The sequence below is a fragment of the Megalobrama amblycephala genome, linkage group LG15 (assembly GCF_018812025.1).
Source record: "Megalobrama amblycephala isolate DHTTF-2021 linkage group LG15, ASM1881202v1, whole genome shotgun sequence".
Lineage (NCBI taxonomy): Eukaryota > Metazoa > Chordata > Actinopteri > Cypriniformes > Xenocyprididae > Megalobrama > Megalobrama amblycephala.
Window position 1 is genome coordinate 22,577,222 of NC_063058.1, and position 18,180 is coordinate 22,595,401.

An 18,180-nucleotide genomic window follows, 5' to 3' on the forward strand; every position below is an offset into this window, starting at 1 on the left:
TAATTGCAGCATTTGCGATTTCATAATCGCACTAAGAATCGCGTTTAAGCGATAATCGTGTTCAAGTTCAATGTTATTTTTCGTATCGTGCGATATATCTTGCAGCCCTACTAAAAATCCTGATTGGAGCACCCTTAGCCAACTATCCCATCTTATACTTACTAAGATGTTAAAAAAAAGTGTTTTTTCCTCTTTGGTCATCTCTTATCTGACTGACTGAGCCAAAGTAACCATGTGAACTGAAAAAAAAAACAGGAAAAAAAAAAATCTTATCTTGAAATAAGCTATAAGACTATATAAATAACCATAACAATCTCCCTATATCCCAAAATGCAAGAAAATCTCCAGTATTAGTTAGTACACAAGCCAATCCTGAATCAAAGCATGCATTCAACCTGTATGTAGTATATTTTTGCATGTTTTAATCCAAATGAGGCTTCACGACACATTCAAGATGCCCACATCCAAATCCATTGTTTGTTCGCACTGAATTTCAGTCTAACAGCATGTGCTTCAAATAAAAGCTCTGCAATGCACTTGAATGACACAAAAGTGGTTTGACAGCATGATGGCTTTGAGGAAAAAAAAAATACATAAATGTTGGCTTCATTTAGCCCAGAGCTATTTGTTATGAAGACTGTATATAAGAAAGAACAACACAGTAAGAGAAGTCATAAAAAAGAAGGTTAAATTCAAAGAGGGCGAAACTATAATGCTAGTACATGACCGTTCATATACCTTTTGATAGCAGGCTTACAAACTCTGAAAGGCATTGGGTTACTTTGACAGCGTGTCTGAGATTAAAGCAGCACCATAAGATTATGTATAATAATGCATTCAACATATGTAAGATCTTGTACAAAGTCATCCAGACACTCTAGACAGCTCAAAAGACAAAAGATGTGTATGTATCCCTAGCGACTGTAAAGGGATAACCGGCAGAATACTTACACTGACTTTCTTCTATCATGTGGAGTGGCATATTATCAAAAGTGAAGAATGGCTGATCACATGCTGCACAGTAAAGGAGTCCTCTGACTACCTGCATCATATCCATGAGGAAAATAGTGCCTCAAGGAATACTTGAATAGCACCTGATCAGATCTGCAAAGCCAGAAGGTTACTTTCTCATTTAGGCAGCAAAGATATTTCTCTGAGCCATGACAGAAAAATCAATAATCTGCCCCTAGCTGCTCTTAAGATCTCCTCCAACTGAGAACATTTATTCAACAAAGATTAAAGGTAGAGTTATTTCTTCTTGATTTTACGTATAAATAAGGGTGATGAGTGTTGTCTGGCTTTTACAGGGAGGCCATGTTGTGCCTTTAAGCATTTTGATTGAACAATATGCAATAATTCTAAGTTCAATAGGAGGTCATGGGGTCTTATTGGACAAGTATATTTTAGTTCTGCTCTTGCACTATATGACCAGGACGATCATATAGACTCATATTTGTGAGCATTGTAAAGCTTCTGACACTTTATCTAAAGAAATAATCTTAATAAAAAACATGTACACTTACAAATTTAGCCAACTATCAGGCAACAAGATAAAGAGGGAACTCTGAGGCTAAAAAACATACACAATCACCTTCAACATTCTGACGGTTTTACAAATTCTTACAATATTCATTTGCGAGCAATTTTCAACCGCTCGTGGATAAATCCAAGCTGGATGTGTGTAGGTGGGCCTCTCTGCCTTTATCTCTTGTAGGTTACATTAACTTGGTCATTCTGCCTAAATTTCTTTACCTCTTTCAACACATATCGATTTTCATTAATAAATCTTTCTTTACTGGCTTTGAAGGTCTTTTGTGCCCATTTCTATGGGGGAATAAACCCGCTCACTCTAAGAAATCAATCCTACAACTTCCCAAGGCTAAGGGAGGCCTCGCACTTCCCAGCTTCCGGAAATAGTACTGGGCCTGTAACATTAATAAACTTCTCTTTTCAAACAGGGATAGCTTCTCTGACAATTGTCCACCAAGTTTGCACACAGAAACTTTGTCGAAGAGTGCACTTCACTCTATTGTTTGTTCTCAACTTCCTTTAGTTCTAAGCAGGGTCTCAAATAACCCTGTAGTAAATAGGTCCCTCAAAATCTGGGTTCAATTTAGGAAACATTATGGTTTACATATAGAGGCTCTATTCACATGCCTATCTCAAACAAGTACTTTCCCCCCATCCAGTTCAGACCCTGCATTTCACCTTTGGTCGTCTAATGGCTTTCTCAAGATTAATGACCTCTACGAAGAGGGAGTATTTGCCTCATTTTCCTTCTTATCGAAAAAGTATAACCTACCCAACCATCACTTATTTTGGTTCTTCCCAATTCGACAGTTTATACAGAAGCCGTTCCCTCACTTTCCTAATCGGAAACACATACGGACAACTTTCTGACTTTGAATGTCTACCTTAGGCATCTAAACTCAGTCAAGTTTCTCCTCGCCAAATCACTATGAACACGATCATTTTAAGGAAAGGCCTCTATTTTCTTATTTGCATAACAAAATTAAGATTCAGTGGTATTTCTCAAGCTTTCTCAGAAGAAAAGGTTAAGATTAGCACCTGGAATTGGAATGTAATTTACATGTCCCAGAGGTGCAAAGTTGATAATAGGTTATTATCAGTGCTTTTTTAACAGTTGCTTCTATTTCCAGCTTTAGAACTGTATATGCATTAAACAGAATCTAAAAACACTAATAGGTCGAGTCCAAAAGCTGTCTATGTTAGAGGTAGTGGGTGTGTGCTGGTAAAAATAGCATCTGTGCTTGTTCTCATAAATGATTCTACATTAGACCAAGAGGAGACAAAATATTTCAAAACAAAGCTGCTGTTCAATGATATACATTAAAGCTTTTGTTCTCATATTTACTTAGGGAACCTATTATGCAAAATTCACTTTTACATGGTGTTTGAACATAAACGTAGGTTGGCAGTGTGTACACAACCACCCTATAATTGTAAAAATCCACCCACTACTTTTTTATTCTCCATAAATCATAAACTGGGTCTCAAAATGAGTCGTTTGCATTTCTATGCATTGTGACGTCACACTGGAACAGGCCCCGACCACGACTGGTGACGGAAACTGCCCAATTAGCTTAAATCCTCCCTGAGTGAGCCGTACACAGTCTGCCATGTTTATCTCCTCACTAGAACAGCTAGTAGAAACACAAAAATGTCTCAGCTACATGATAAACAATCTAAATGTTCTGTTGATGGCTGTATCAATGAACGCAGAACGCGTTTTTACATTCCACTGTGCTACTTTTCCATTGCTTTTCTAAGTAAATGCGCTAGACGGACATGTTTGACCATTGCGCTTGCCTCTCACATCTTTTACAGCGTCTCGCACAGATAACGGCATTCTAAAAATGCAGCGCTCACATTTAACTTTTTAAAAAAACGTGTCTCGACACCTTGCGTTTTCAACTGCCCACATCTGGCATTTTTAGACACAAAAAATGACCCCGAATGGGAGAAAAAACACAAGGTCCATCTAGAGCATTTGCAGCACAGCGGAATGCAAAAATGTGTTCTGTGGAAACGGACTCATACTGTCTCTCCTGTTTTGTTGTTGCTGGAGTATCAGAGGCACAAGCTGTAAAGGCTCCGCCCTCTTCTTGAAAGGGGGTCGGGTAGCAGCAGCTCATTTGCATTTAAAGATACATACAAGAAAACAGCATTTTTTTGCTTCCACCCAAAAAGGGGTATTTTGTAGCCTGACTTCGTCATACTCATATTCTAGGCAGAATGTGAGTCTGATACTGCTCCATTGCACTTGAATTATGGGGCGTGTCTTAACCGAACCAGTAAAAAAAAAAAACTCTGCACTCAATTGGATAGACCTACAACCAATCAGAGCAACGCAGTAAGTGACGTATGTTGAACTTGTACTTAAACTTTTGCCGAATCCCGTTGGGAAAGATGTCTTTGCCGTCCTTCCATCGACAAATGCCTTGATTGCGGTTCTTTGTTCGTCTTTTAAAATTAATGCGCTGTCGATTTCTTTTATTACAGACATGATAGCGGAATCTAAACCTCTTACTTCTCCAGCTGCAGTCATCGTTGGTGAAAACCAATTCAACCCAAGCGCTCTTTGATGACGTGGGTTGTTACGTAACCTCAGATAGCCTGTCCATCATCGATTAAAGCCCGCCCTGGCAATTTGATAGCATAATTACTCCACAATGGATCGAGTCCAGACCGAACTTCCCGTCCAAAAAATGTTGTGGGCGGGGTTCGGGCTGGCACCCAGGCTAGGTATTTTGTGTATGGTATAATAAATGATCTGTGGGGTATTTTGAGCTGAAACTTCACAGACACATTCTGGGGACACTTAAGACTTGTATTACATCTTGTAAAAAGGGGCATAATTTAAGGGGATAATTCACCCAAAAATGAAAAAACTGTCATCATCACCCTTAAGTTAAGCTTGAAAATGTGGATTACCTAGATTTTCAATGGATGGTCAAAAATTAAGATTTTTTAATATTTTCTCATCGTTTGTGTTCTGAAGATGAATGAACGCACTGGTTTGGGATGACAAAATGTTCATTCTCCGTACAATATACACAACAAAAAAATTATATTAAAATGACCAAGAGTAATCATTTACTCCCCCCCCACCCCCCAAGTCATCTTATTATCTATCACACCTGCAAGTGCTTGTGAAACGAAGACAATTTGGTTGCCCTGAGGCAACATGGTGCAACATTCATGTAAAAATGAAAAGATACTTGAGACAACATTTGGGGTTCTTCAGTCTGCCACACTGGCAGAACCCTCTTGAGAGCCTCTAGGCACCCTTCTGAAGGTGCCTCAAATGTTGTGTACACACAGAAGTTCAAAATATGTTTCAAGTGCCTCAAAGTATTTCCTTTCTGATAGGGTTACTGAGGGGATTATTGACAGTCTTTACAGTTCTTGCATGAAGTTGCATGTTCTTCGGAGAACTGACCTTTCGAAAGGGTGCCTAGAGGTTATCTAAAGAAGTCTACCAGTGTGGTAGTTTGAGAACCCCAAATGGACCCTAAAATTAATATAATCAATCTATCTATCTATCTATCTATCTATCCATTTTTTTACAGTGATATTGCACCATATTGACTCAGGGCAACAAATCCATTTTGTACACATTTCTAAACACATGAAGCATATAATATGACAACAAAATGGTTAAATATGAAGAGACGCCATGAAGCAATAAAACGTTTTTCTTGGTCACACTACATCCTGGTGGTCATTTTAAGATCATTTTGCACATTTTTGCACTGGAGAACTGCCTTCAGAAAAGCTATTTTAATTGTTTGTTTTTCTTACATCATAAATAAGTCATATTTGTATGCAATGCTATTTACGCTCTGATGAACATTGTGCATATTGCAGCTGTCATGTTATATGTTTTTATATGTATTATTCATTAAAGTACTTTAGAGTTTACATTACAGGTGAATGTAGGTAAAGTTAAGAAGAGTAAATTCTATTAGACTGTCATGTTGCAGTTATTGTAAAATCTATTACACATATTTAGAATAATATTTTTTTACTTAACATCACTCAATTTCACTACACATTTTAAATAAATAAAATGATTAATTTTATTCCATTGTTGCTTTAAGCAACAAAAGGATTTGTTAAAAGAAGTCTATCTTTTGCACACACACACAAAAGCAATTAAAAATTTTCTAACTTCAAAATATCTGCAATAAAGCGTGACACTAACCTTTACTTGCACTATTTTCAACAATTTAGCTTGATTTCCAAATAGTTTGATAGCTGACACAGATATGAGCACAGTAAACAAACACCTTTCGAGTCACCCTAAAGTGTGATGCTCAAGAATGTGCAGTTGTCAGTCTTATAAATCTTTTTAAAACCTGTAAAAAGTGATTTTCTCTTGTATAAAGAAGCGGCGATATCAATGGGCTAAGGAAAGTGCGGCACGCGCGCATTAATTTAAAGCGCGAAATATTCTAAACAGTGGATTAACGGTCACTCACCTTCTGCTGACGGCGAGCCATATCTGTGGGCTGTTTGGCGTTAAATGGGTAAGCGATACATCTCAACACAAACACATAAATCTGTAGTTTAATTTTTCTCTCCGCTTCCTCTTTCTTAAGTCTCTCCTGCTCGGTTTTGTCCGCCTCAGCGGGCGAAGGAACCGGTTCCTTGGTTTGGGTTCGCGGGGCGTCCGGCGTTTTTTCGGGTTTGGGACTCTTTTTAACAGGTTTCCCAGTTTTAACGGGCGGTTCGTCCTCAGGTGGTAGTTCTCCCTCAGATTCATCGCTGGAGGACGGGTCCAGCATAGTCGACACTCAAGAGGCGACAACTCCTCACAGCTGTGGGAAATGCGAGGAAACCCGAGAGGTTTCTGACGACCTCGACCACAAAAGCGGAGTTTTTTCTGAGAGAATGTCAAAATGTGTCAGTCGCGAGACTTTTGAGGGCGGAGTCAATCCGAGAACGATTCGGTGACGGTTGGATTGAGCCACATTCTTTTTTTTTTCTCTCTCGTGAAGAGAGCGCGAGCGTGTGGAGGTTAGTGCAGAGTTATGCGAGACAGGTAGGCAACCTGTGGCATTGACAACATGCAACACGTGGGAGGTTCCCTTCTTAAAGGTGCAGTCTGTGGATACCGATACAACTTTAATGCTTTTTCATGTTAATTGTACACCAAAATAATTTGTTTAGCGCTTTGATATTCATAAATTCAGCGTCGCACCTATTCATTTTGATTGATTATCAAAATCAATGATGACAAACAAGCTGTAGTTATTTGTGCATAATGTGTCTCTCAAGTCATTGGCAGGAAATTTATAGATAGAAAAGATAAACATTAGTAGAAAAAAACTAAAATATATTTTATTTACTTACAAATACATATATTAATTAGTGTATAATTCACAAAAAATATATAAAACGTCCTGGCTGTGCAACAGTAAGAAATAAAATTTAAAGTCAGCATAAAACGAAAGTTGTGATAGTCTTTTCTTCCCTATTGTTATGGATATCCGAGTGAAATAGCTTCTCAAACTAGAAAAAAAAAGTAGGGCAGGACTTGATTTTGTCCTCCGGGAAGTGATTGGATCATTGGATTGTTGTCCCTTGCAGGTTGTGGCTGGAACAGTAAAAATTTTTTGTTGTTGTTTTTAAAGTTATATTTATAGGCTTTTTGTGCCTTTTTTGGAGAGGACAGTAGAGAGCAGACAGGAAAGCATTGGTTGGAGAGAGGGGGGCAGGATTGGCAAAGGACCTTGAGACGGGAATCAAACTCAGGTCGCCATGAAAACATTTACACCATATCGGCACACTAACAGCTAGGCTATCGGAGCCGACCAGGGGTACGTTTCCCAAAGCGAACTATGGTCACAAGTTCAGTCGTTACCAATAGAGTTCAATGGGACTTACGACCATAGTTCACCAACGATGCTTTCGGGAAACGCACCCCAGGAAAGTTCTTTTGATTAAAGATTAGTTTGTTTTGAAATATTCCATCAATTGAATGATTGACAGCAAAGTGGAAAAACATTACAGCCATTACAAAATGTAGGATACATTGGCTGTAATGTTTTTCACTTCACAGCCTCATTTTTATTCACAGATAATTAAATATGGTGTCTGCCCTGACTAAAGCAACCTTTTCACTGCTGACAATGAACCAGAAGTCATTAATTTCTAATGGAGAGTTGCACAGAGTTGCTACCCTCTGTGAATGCAGGATTTTTAGATCTAAATTGTGTTTCAGGCGCGTTTAAATTTTTTAACCTTTTCAGACCGCCCAGTATACAACCCAATTTTTGTCTGCCTTTACCAAAACACTTCCTTCTTCTGAAGAACAGACAATTATCTTCGATAAAAGGAGAGTAAATTCTCCTAGTGTTGCGCTCCTTTATTTGAGAGGTCAACAAAAACATCTGTATGGGTGAAAAGGTGGCTTCAGAAATAAAGTGAGTTTACTATACGACTATCACTAGGGGGCGAAATGCAACACTCGTCACAGGTCATAGACAGTGAAAAGGCACCTTACCCAGTGTCAATGGAAAAAGACTTTTCCACCTAAAATCATAGACATTTTATGTGGAAAATATCTTAACGATAAAAGCAAACCACTGTTCATATTCAGCTTGCTGACCCATGAACCCAGGGAGAAATTATATGATGGTGATGATGACTCACAATAAGGTCTTGGAGAAAAGCTATTCCTAATTGTTAAACTCAATAGTCCTTGCACCATAATTAAGTATATAAGAAATAAGTATTAAATAACACATAATAAGATTAGACCCTTTAGACAGGCTGTCATTACCTCAGACACAACCGAACAGTGACCTTGAATTACAATGGCTGCAGGATCCAAGCATGAATTTTCATAACGTGGGTGGTTTGCAGAATTAGTTCTCATCACTGCCTCACTTTGAGAACAAATATTAACCCAAGCCCATTCAGATGGCACATTATAGCATCCTATTTTGTTTTAAATTAGGTCTAAAGTCTTTTATGTTTTTATTATTATTCCATTTTCCCCCTAATTACAATGGGAAGAAATTATTTTGTTAAGATAGATACTTTCAGTGCTGTTTCTGTGTGCATTACTTGTATCCAAAAAGCCTCCACTGCAGACAAATAGATGACAATTTTTCTCTGTAACCTCATTTCATCAAAGCTAATCTGCCTCTTGAATCTTTTTGATAAGGCTGCCACCCAGACTAGATTTGTCAAAACATTTAATTTTGGGATTTAGTAATTAGAGACAATCCACCCAGTGCACAGTTCAATTAACATTGATACAGATGTCAGTTTTTTCAAAGCATTGTGTTTTAAAGTCAGTATGAATTCCAGCTATAACATGATGACTATGAATGGTTCTGATTGTATATTATTTAAATGTTTTTTCTTGCAAAAACAGTGAAAAACGTGTCCAGTCCAGTCCAGACTGACTTGTCTTTGTGTTGTGTCCACATGGACTCATATTGACAAATAATTCACACAAAGAACACACAGACAGAAAGTAATTGTCTCACAGTTTTAGTCGTAACAAGAAACATCTCACAAGAAGCACATATGAGCAATAGATGTTAACCAAACTCAATGCTGAGTTTCCATTCAAAGTGCAGTATTCTGTGAGGTGAATTTTAAAATAGTATTGAAACAAAAACACATTGTAAATTTAAAAACAAAATATGTCTATGTTCTTTGAACTACAGTAGTCAACATTTGAAGTGGATCAAAAAAGTTAATCAAAGTTGTTCTAAGAAGAAGGTTTTAGGCAACTTTGATGAAAGGTTTTGATCCACTTCAAATGTTGACTACTATAAAAAACAAAACAAAAAAAAACATAGAATACTCTGACTAACGCCCTTGAAACTCAACAGGGGCAAAAGCTAGAAATGCCCACTTTTTGCAAGAAGCCAAACAGCTGAGTAACTCACCTAAAATCAACAGCTATTATTTGCTAGCCACTGTTGTGTGCAAGTTTGTGTTAAGTCAGTGTCTAAAGTTGAACATTTTTTGTCTTTCTCTACTTTTGATCTCTTTTGTTCACAATGTAATTTCAACATTCTACTTATACAGTTCACTTATCTGTATATATGTACATGCTAGAGTGTAACAAAAATATACAATCATATAAAACATTAAGTGCTATGTTAACTGACGGGACTAAGCCTGTCATGCAAATTCTGCTTAAAGCTTAAGAAATATTTTTTATATAATACATTTTGTATAAACATTGCACTGTTGAATTGTGCACATACATTGTTCACCAAAGCATCCTGTTTTAAACAGCTTTTACTAGTCTCTTTGAACCTCTCAAAAGAGTAAATAGCAAAAGGAATCACAGACTTGAGACAATGATCACAAAGGCCCTGTTTACACCTGGTATTAAGATGTGTTTTGGTTGATCAGATCACAAATAGATGAGAGAGACACATTCCCATTTATGCCTGGTGTTTTAATCTTTGTTTTCTCTTTTGTCCACTTTTGACCATTTCTGTCTTGATTTCTTTGAGGGGAGGGTAGTGGGTAAATGTATGGGCTTTTTCAGATCTTTTGATCTAATAAACAAAATAAGCTCACGCAATTTACACATGTACGTGACCGGAGATGAAAGAAAAACATACAGCGAACATCAGCTTCCGTTTCTGCTCTGACAGCTGCAAGAATGCATGTTAGAAATCAGGAATGGTAAGAGAACTTTGTGCTTGGTACGTTTTTCATCTTCAAACCAAATTTAGGTCTTCAGCTGACAACGTTTAATGCATAATGTTTACGCATTAGGTCAATAGGTGAAGAGTTGGGGTCTTTTGTGGTTGTTCGAACGCATTTGACCAAGCTCAAAACCTTTTAGACACAATTTACACCTGTATCTAGTGTCGTCCACTTGTAACTGGATTGAAGAAAACGCTTCTTAATATCAGGTGTAAACAAGGCCAAAGATTATTAAAACTGCTTATAATACAAAAACATATAAACAATGACGTTCAAACCGAACATCTCCTGGAACCCAAACCATTCAGTCTGATGTATTTGTAAAGGCAAGCTCGTCATGCCTTCTTGTCCAAGTGATCCAAACAAGTAAAACATCTGGATTGTGGACTTTGCCCTGTCAACAGTTCAGCCAACTGCGAGGGATCCCATGTAATTTTAAAACTACACTGTTCACATTTCTATAATTTTCACAGTGATGGTCATACTCCAGTGTTGTTTACCACTGGTGCCCAGTCTGGGTAGGTGTCCAGGTTAAGCAGAGGTGTTCCCCATGTTGTGAGAGCTAATAGGACTGTAAGAATGCCTATAATGTTTACGCCCAGCCCTGCCTTCACCTATAGTGACAAGGAAACCATACAAAGCTTAGTTACTATATAAGTATTTACCTTGGATATGTTATGAAATTTACAAAGCAAAATACTTGCAAGGAACAAAATCATAGGGACTCACCATGTCCATGCTTGTCAGATGACCATATGTGAAGACAATGGCATTAGGAGGATTAGAAACTGGAAGTAGGAACGAAAAGGACACAGATAGGGCCGTGGGAATCAGCATGTACAGAGGGTTGACTCCAATTGCCTCTGCCTGACAAAGATGATAAGAGCCCAAAAAAGTTAAATGAAAGTAACATTCATTATATTTTACATATATTGAAATAACACGTACCAAGGGGGCCAGTATAGGCAAAAAGATTGTCATTGTGGCAGCATTGCTGGCCACCTCTGTGATAGAGGTAACAATAAGGCTGGCGATGGTGACAGTGGCTAAAGGAGGAAGGCTTCCCAAGGGAGTCAGCAATTCAGCAACCCAAGACGATAAACCAGAAATCTGTCGGGTGAAAAATAACGGAAACTTGTCAGATCATCTTTAAAAGGTGAGTGAAAGTGTCCAACCAAGATATTCATGAAGTCAAATGGAATTGCTTTCATAAATGTACCAACATCTCTTTGTATGCTTGTCAACAGAGTATGGAGTCGTAATTTAGCTGTTTGTCAAGATATGGCATCCAGACAGCCCGATATTGCATATGGAGAATGCAGCACAGTAGTCACCCTTTCTGCTTTGAAGATTTTAAAAGACTGGACTTGCCATGACATTTGGGTGTCTGGATCAAAACAGCGCTGGAGCCTTGATGATAAGACCCCACCCCAGCCCACCTACACCAAGAGAATATTAAGAAGTAGACGCTCTTGTTTCCAGTTTTTGCGACTGACATGAAGAAGGAACCGCTATGCTGAAATGACGTGCTTCAGTGCCAGTCTTATAATGGAGGCATGTAATTAGCTTGAATGGAACGTCAAAGCAGACAGAGGGTGACACAGTAAAATTGTTGTTCTCCTCGCAACGTTAATGGGCTGCATGCTGTTATGAGGCTTTGATGTGATCCGTCTTTTCATTTATTTCTTTTAAAAGGAAATTAATGTTTAAGATTATTAGTAAAGGGAACAATTTGAATCTAGGTTTGTTAAAGAGGACCATTAATTGATTCATCTATTAATGTGGTTTTGCACTTTTATATTCATTTCTCTCTCTTTTTTTTCTTACAGATATAATTGAGTTTCCATTAAATCATGATCCTACCTTTGTGCCTTCAGCCAAAGCAAAACCGCCACCCACGAGCAGACTGATCTCCCATGGCATACAGGCCTGGAAGTCCTTCCACGTTATCAAGGCCTCTGTCACAGGGATCGATAATGTTAATCAGAAACAAAACTGCTGATAGTGAAGGGTTTTACACTTGCACAAAGGAAATGAGTAAGCTGTACCGTAGTGATCTGCTTTTAGTTTGTGTGCAGGGATGAGGAAGAACATGAAACCCAGCAACAGTGCTACAGTGGCATCCGTAGCATAACCTGGGTAACTGAAGAAATAACATACAAAGGATAAATAAGATGTCTAAATGCAAGTATTGAAAACAATGACTTGAGAAAGTGCAGTAGTTATCTGTACATCTACATCAAAAGAAGTTGAAAATATAAATACACTCACTTAGGGAACAGTGATGACCAGCCTGGCATGAAACCTGGGTTTCTCGTAAACCACAATATTGCCATCAGAATGAAGATGATCAAGGTGATAATCTCCTGGCCTCTGGATCAGAAGAGAAACATTAATATAGAGAAATGGTCAGCAACTCAGGCATCTCATTGCCCTAAACACTGGAATACACTACATGACTTTTGCCCCAATTTGCAGTCTGGAGGAGTCAACACTAGTTCTGCAGATTTTACCAGACAAAGTTGACAGATTTCAGAGAAATCCATCTAGTCACAGGATATCTAACATGTTTTGATATTTTGTGACGATTTTAAAACATATATTGTTTTCATTTGTGATGCATCTCCTAGCAAGGAGATGCATGTTTCTGAGTGAGTTTGTTGTGTTCAGAACAACTTAAAAGTATGGTAGTCAGTGATCCTCACTCATTTAGTGAATACTGCCTAGTGTTTTAAAGGTTGTGTGGTGTATTCTAGATTTAAAAAGAAATAACCCATCTATGATACTAATCAAAATAATAAAGACATAATCAGGTCTCAGAATCCTTCTAAATTTACCAAATTGGTACACTTTTACACATAATTAATATATTATTTATATTACTATAATATTTAAAGGTAAGGATAAGTGTTAGGGATAGGACTCCCACTGTTCGGAGAAAAAAAAAAAACCTAACCCAAAATCATGCCATTGGTTGAACAATACATGGGGACAAATACATTATTTATCCATTATATATTTGGAAAAAAATAAGTACATTTCACACTTTTAAGTGCCTTCTAAAAAATTTTTAAAAAAGAGTTCCAACCTTATGGGCCCTAGTGAGTTGTACTGATCCCGAAGCACTTTGGCAGTGATTTTTTCCTTTTCGGTTTGCTGTCTGGAGCACAGACTGGCACGAAAGCTAGAGATGGATGGAGAAGCAGATATACTTTTATTGTTTGGTTCAATCACTGCCATTTCAATGCATACATGTAGTTAATTTTAATGAGTGGAAGAATTGAATAAAATCTCTGTATATGACAAAAATCCATTTAAGCTACGCATACGAACAATCACATCTTTTTTCGTGACGCCGTGCGTCCATGTTCTGTGAGTGATTCTTCATCAGGAAAGAAGAAAATCTTGAAGAAGTCTGCTCAATAAAACATGATTATTCTAGAGCGATGAGATCAGGAGGCTGTGAATGAGATGCTGAGCAGGAAGAAGAAGATTGAAGACATGTAGAGGAAGCTGAAATGGTGAGGTGGGAAAAATGCAAATGGAAGCGTGATTTGAAATGATGAATTTAAATGAAATTCGAAGACGAAGAGTAAGAATGAGGGACATAGAGGGGTCAGGGAACGACTTATTGAATAGAAGACGTTACGATCACTCACTTGGATCCGAGGAACATCCAGTGCAGGAATAGCCATGACAAAATCAGCATAATTATGCAGATGGGAAGACAAAGCACGAACCAGTTTCCAAAATTAATGATGGTGCAGTCTGGGTAGTACCTGAGGAAATGTCATAAAAGTGCACAACATGCACAGTTTAGATGGTTTAGACTCACCAAATCAGATAATATAGTAGAAATAAAGGGAACAGTATATATTAATACAATTAATACTAATATACTTTCACACATCAGTTTAAAGGTAAGTACTGAACTCACTGATAGATGTATTCAGCAAAGATGAGGTTTGTGGATGTTCCTGATAATGTGGTCAGCCCCCCAATGGATGAGGAGTAGGCAATGCAAAGTGACAATCCTTTGCACATCATGTGATCTTCACGTGTTCTGTACTTCCCATTATATGGTGGAGTTGGTGCCTGAAAATATTGAGAAATACCATTTTATATATAGGTAAGGAGAAGGATTTTGTGTTTTTGCGTTTAATGTCAGTGTGCGTGTTTTACTGACCTTAACAGTTTCTGGTTCCTCAGGAGCTGTCTGTACTGGCTCTGTAATGCCTGCTTCAATGCTATAAGAGTAAAAAAAAAAATCTCATTCAGTCTTAAAAATCCATTTTCTTTTGTCTGTTGCATTTTATTTTTGTTAAAATTTGATTTTAATTTTATACATCTTCACCTTTTTATCTTCTCAGACTGGTCATACTGGGCCTCAATATCTGAAAACAAATGTTTAATGCTTAAATGTTGCACCTTTAACTAGAAGGTTAAAGGTTAAAATGATAATTTATTACTCAAGTTAAATGAAAGCTGCACCAGCTTACCTTCAAGCTGAAGCGCAGGGTTGGCGATGCCATTTAACGCCCCCTTGTGGTCTTTGCTTGCCTCTTCATTTGCATTCAAAACCTGCTGGATCACTGCCTCCACAATTGGCATTACCATCGCCACAGTTGAGGTGTTGCTCAACCACATGGAGAGGAAAGCACAGCCAACCATGAACCCCAGCATCAACCTGTGAAACACATTTCACAGTAAACAAGCAGTGTTTGCATCAGTCAATTCATCATAACACATCACAAAATAAAATAAAAATCTTACATGCCAGGGTTGACTCCAAGCGTAGTCACCAATCTGAGGGCAATTCTTCGGTGAAGACCCCATTTCTCAATGGCTGTTGCTAGACAGATGACTCCAAGAAGCAACAAATGGAAGTCTTTGAAATATGTAGATGCAACCTAAAGAAAAATGGCCGGTCAGATCTTGTGTTTGCAGTAGTTATCCACATTAGTAGTCCAGAAATATTGTAGTCAGGTTTCCATGAGATTGTTTCCCAAGAGTAAAGCGACTAGCTGAGTGTACCTGGGAGGATTTCATGATGCCAAAAAGAGGGAAAAGCAGTGCGGGGAGAAGTGCCGTCACAGACAGAGGCAAGACCTCCGTCATCCAGTACACAGCCATTAATATCAGGATGTACGCACATTCTGCTTCCTAGTGGACATGATATCAGTGTTTATATCCATTCAGAAGATAAAATGTCTTTTTGCCAAAAAATGTCTTTTTTGTTTGAAAGTGACATGAGAGAAAAAGACAGTTATTTTTAAAGGCATTTCAAAAGGCAACAAGGATGTGCCAAAGTATTTCAGAAAATGTGCAATATAATATAAGAAAAGAAAATACAAAATTTGCTTCATTATTCTTACTTCATTACATTAGTTTTACTCACAACAAAAAATGAATAGAACCTGATAGAAACACATAAGTGTTTAAGTATGTCTAACCTTTGTTTTGATGACCAGTGGCAGCGGTAGTAATGCCAGTGGTGTGCTGATGATGATTAAGGGTTTCACAAAGCTCCAAGAACATCTAAGCTGCCTCATCCTGTGACTGAAACGGAGTCAACTCAGGGACTTTGTCTTATGATGGCCTTTAAATAATGTGCCGCTGATTAATCTTTGCCCTGGTGCCATCCGCATCCACCGTTACTGGTCCATTCCGGGCATGTCATAAAGCATTATGGCCATGGAGATTAAGCTTTAAGATTAGACTCCTGCCACTCATAGCTTGTGTAAGTCCCTCCAAACCTGATCCGTTTATATTTACATTTTATGACCAAAGTTAACAACAAATTTGCATATGAGGTTATAAAAGCAAAAGCATTATAAACTTAAACCCACTGACACGAGACTTTGCCACAGACAATGACCTGGAATTCACACCTTTTTCTCTTAACAGCAAACGTCATCACCGCTTCCCTTATTGGGCCCTAATCTGGCGCTGCACTGGGGTCTGTTAAACAACAACCTGGGAGACTTCATAAACACAAACTCTCAGAAATCACACAGCAGGCGATAATCCGTACTGGGGTTTGTTTCCAAAGAATTAGAGTTGATCAGTGGGAGGAAGAGGAATGTTTATGGAAACATAAAATATAAAAAAAGACAAATACATTAAAATAAAAATATATAAACTCTTATTTCAAGCTTTTACTGTAATGCTAGCAATTTTTTATGAACGTTCATTTCTGGCTTGCAATAAAAATAATTAAAAATAAAATAAAAATTATTATTTACAATATTTTTCATAATTTTGACTTTATATCTCACAATTGTGACTTTATGATTGCGACATTAATTCTTACAATTGCAATTTTTTTCTCATAATTGTGGATTTATATCTCATAACTGCGACTCTCCTGTAATCACTTCACATCTCACAATTGTTATTTAATTCCAAGCCATTCTTATTTCTTAAAGTTGTGACTATTTATGTATAATCACAAGTTTGTATGTCACAATTGCAAAATTTCTATCCCACAAATTAAACTTTATTTCTCGTAATTGCGACTTTATCTCACAACTGCAACTTTATTTCTTACAGTTGTGCTTTAATTCTTACTTTAATCTTTATCTTACAATTGCTTTTATTTTTAACTGAGACAGAAAAAGGCTTCCATAACTTTGTGAATCATATAATGTAAAATGTGCCAATGGAAAACTTGAAAATCCAGTGGAAAAAGTTACAAGGAGTTGGCCTATGACCAGCTGTAATGTCAAATCCGTCTGAAGGTGTTGAGGTTAGTTGAAGCTTATTGAAGTTATGACTTCATGACCTCCCTTTGCAATTGTCATTTCACAGTCAGGATTACCAAGGATGCAAAATGGTGTTTCCTTGAAATATCATTGGATAACTTGGGCTCAGTGTTTTTACAAAACACTCACTTTATTCCTCGCACTATTACACATTAATCGCAATCCTCAAGCTTTCTCAAGGAACAAACAGAAGAGCTCTATCGGAGATTACATAAAACTCCACTAATTAGTTATCAATATGAGCATTATAAAGATCAAAAGCCTATTCCAGTGTTCAAAGATTACAAAAGATTGCACAATACTGGTGGGAAAAATAATGGAGAAAGTCTTGACTCACCTTTGACTTACTTTATTCATACACTTAAACGAAAAGATCGAACAATAACCTAACAACATCATGTTGCTCTCAGAGCCCACCCAGTTTTTCATAATACCTTCATTTCAGCAAACAAAAGTGTTTTCTTTGTTAAAGTAGGATTACAGTAACCATTACAGTTTTTAAAGATGCAGGAACCTGCAAAAGATTGTGTTTTTATATGAAAAACGCTGATATTCCTCTTATATTCAACAAAAAAAGTTCTTTCATCTGCATCACAACAACCAATCAACAATAAACTGACAACTTGTTTTTCACATTTATCCTCTACCCAATTAGCTGCCTTTTTGTTATCAGTTCTGTCCAGGTTTGAAGTTTGATTAAGTATCATTATTGTTCCCTACTGGATCACAGAAAGACAGAGATAGGGTTTGTGCCAAAGAACATGATAAGCCAAAATGTCTAATAAAACCAATTTTATTAAGCTTGTTTTATAAACTCACGTCATGGAGAGACAAAAATAAAACTCAAACCTTTCATTACTATATCAGCAGTCTGCAGTCGTTCTTTTTAGCCGTTAGTCCTGTGGTGCTGGTGGTCTCGCTCACATTTGTTCAAAAGGAAACGCAGGAGGAGGTTCTTGACCTTTTCCTATAATTGCAGATCTTAGATTGCTCACCTCCTGATTAGATCTAGGCTATATATCATTTGCAAAGGCCTAATTAAAACCTCTTGAACTTGAGTGTTTTAGGCTTTCGAAGTGTTCCCGGAAATAACGTTTCAATTCATTCTTGTGTGGCATTATGGAGTAATCATTGAGGGATAATCTACTTTTTTTTGTCTGTCTAATCTCACTTTTATATGCAGCTTTTGTATCAAGTTTAACAC

The 18,180-nt window shown here is 37.5% G+C and overlaps 2 protein-coding genes across 14 annotated transcripts in view; both read right to left on the reverse strand.

Moving 5' to 3' along the window:
* The window catches only part of cadps2 (Ca++-dependent secretion activator 2), a 193,350-nt gene extending 186,747 nt beyond the window's left edge, over positions 1–6,603 (reverse strand). For 10 of the 13 annotated variants that reach the window (XM_048159628.1, XM_048159625.1, XM_048159637.1 and 7 more), the window contains exon 1: positions 6,006–6,602. In XM_048159628.1, the coding sequence (XP_048015585.1) occupies positions 6,006–6,311 (306 nt within the window). In that variant the 5' untranslated portion in view covers positions 6,312–6,602. Of the gene's footprint in view, positions 1–6,005 lie in introns of all 13 variants that reach the window. The other 3 variants (XM_048159633.1, XM_048159635.1, XM_048159624.1) reach the window with 2 other exon arrangements.
* A 2,411-nt stretch (positions 6,604–9,014) lies between these two features.
* On the reverse strand, positions 9,015–17,612 carry slc13a1 (solute carrier family 13 member 1). Its single transcript, XM_048158656.1, has 15 exons — positions 15,666–17,612; positions 15,247–15,375; positions 14,986–15,122; positions 14,712–14,899; positions 14,567–14,606; positions 14,399–14,459; positions 14,150–14,307; positions 13,872–13,991; positions 13,301–13,396; positions 12,484–12,585; positions 12,261–12,355; positions 12,076–12,170; positions 11,161–11,322; positions 10,942–11,079; positions 9,015–10,826 (listed from the first exon to the last, which is right to left on the reverse strand). The coding sequence occupies exons 1-15, from the start codon at positions 15,762–15,764 to the stop codon at positions 10,692–10,694; spliced, it is 1,755 nt and encodes a 584-aa protein (XP_048014613.1). The 5' UTR covers positions 15,765–17,612; the 3' UTR covers positions 9,015–10,691.
* Between the last annotated feature and the right edge of the window lie 568 nt (positions 17,613–18,180).

Excerpts from the sequence above, each read along its gene's own strand:
- slc13a1 (XM_048158656.1), bottom strand. The coding sequence starts at position 15,764 with ATGAGGCAGCTTAGATGTTCTTGGAGCTTTGTGAAACCCTTAATCATC. Across the intron at positions 14,900-14,985 it reads CTTGGAGTCAACCCTGGCAT|GTTGATGCTGGGGTTCATGG; the intron begins GTAAGATTTTTA and ends TGTGTTTCACAG. Across the intron at positions 14,607-14,711 it reads CCCTGCGCTTCAGCTTGAAG|ATATTGAGGCCCAGTATGAC; the intron begins GTAAGCTGGTGC and ends ATTTGTTTTCAG.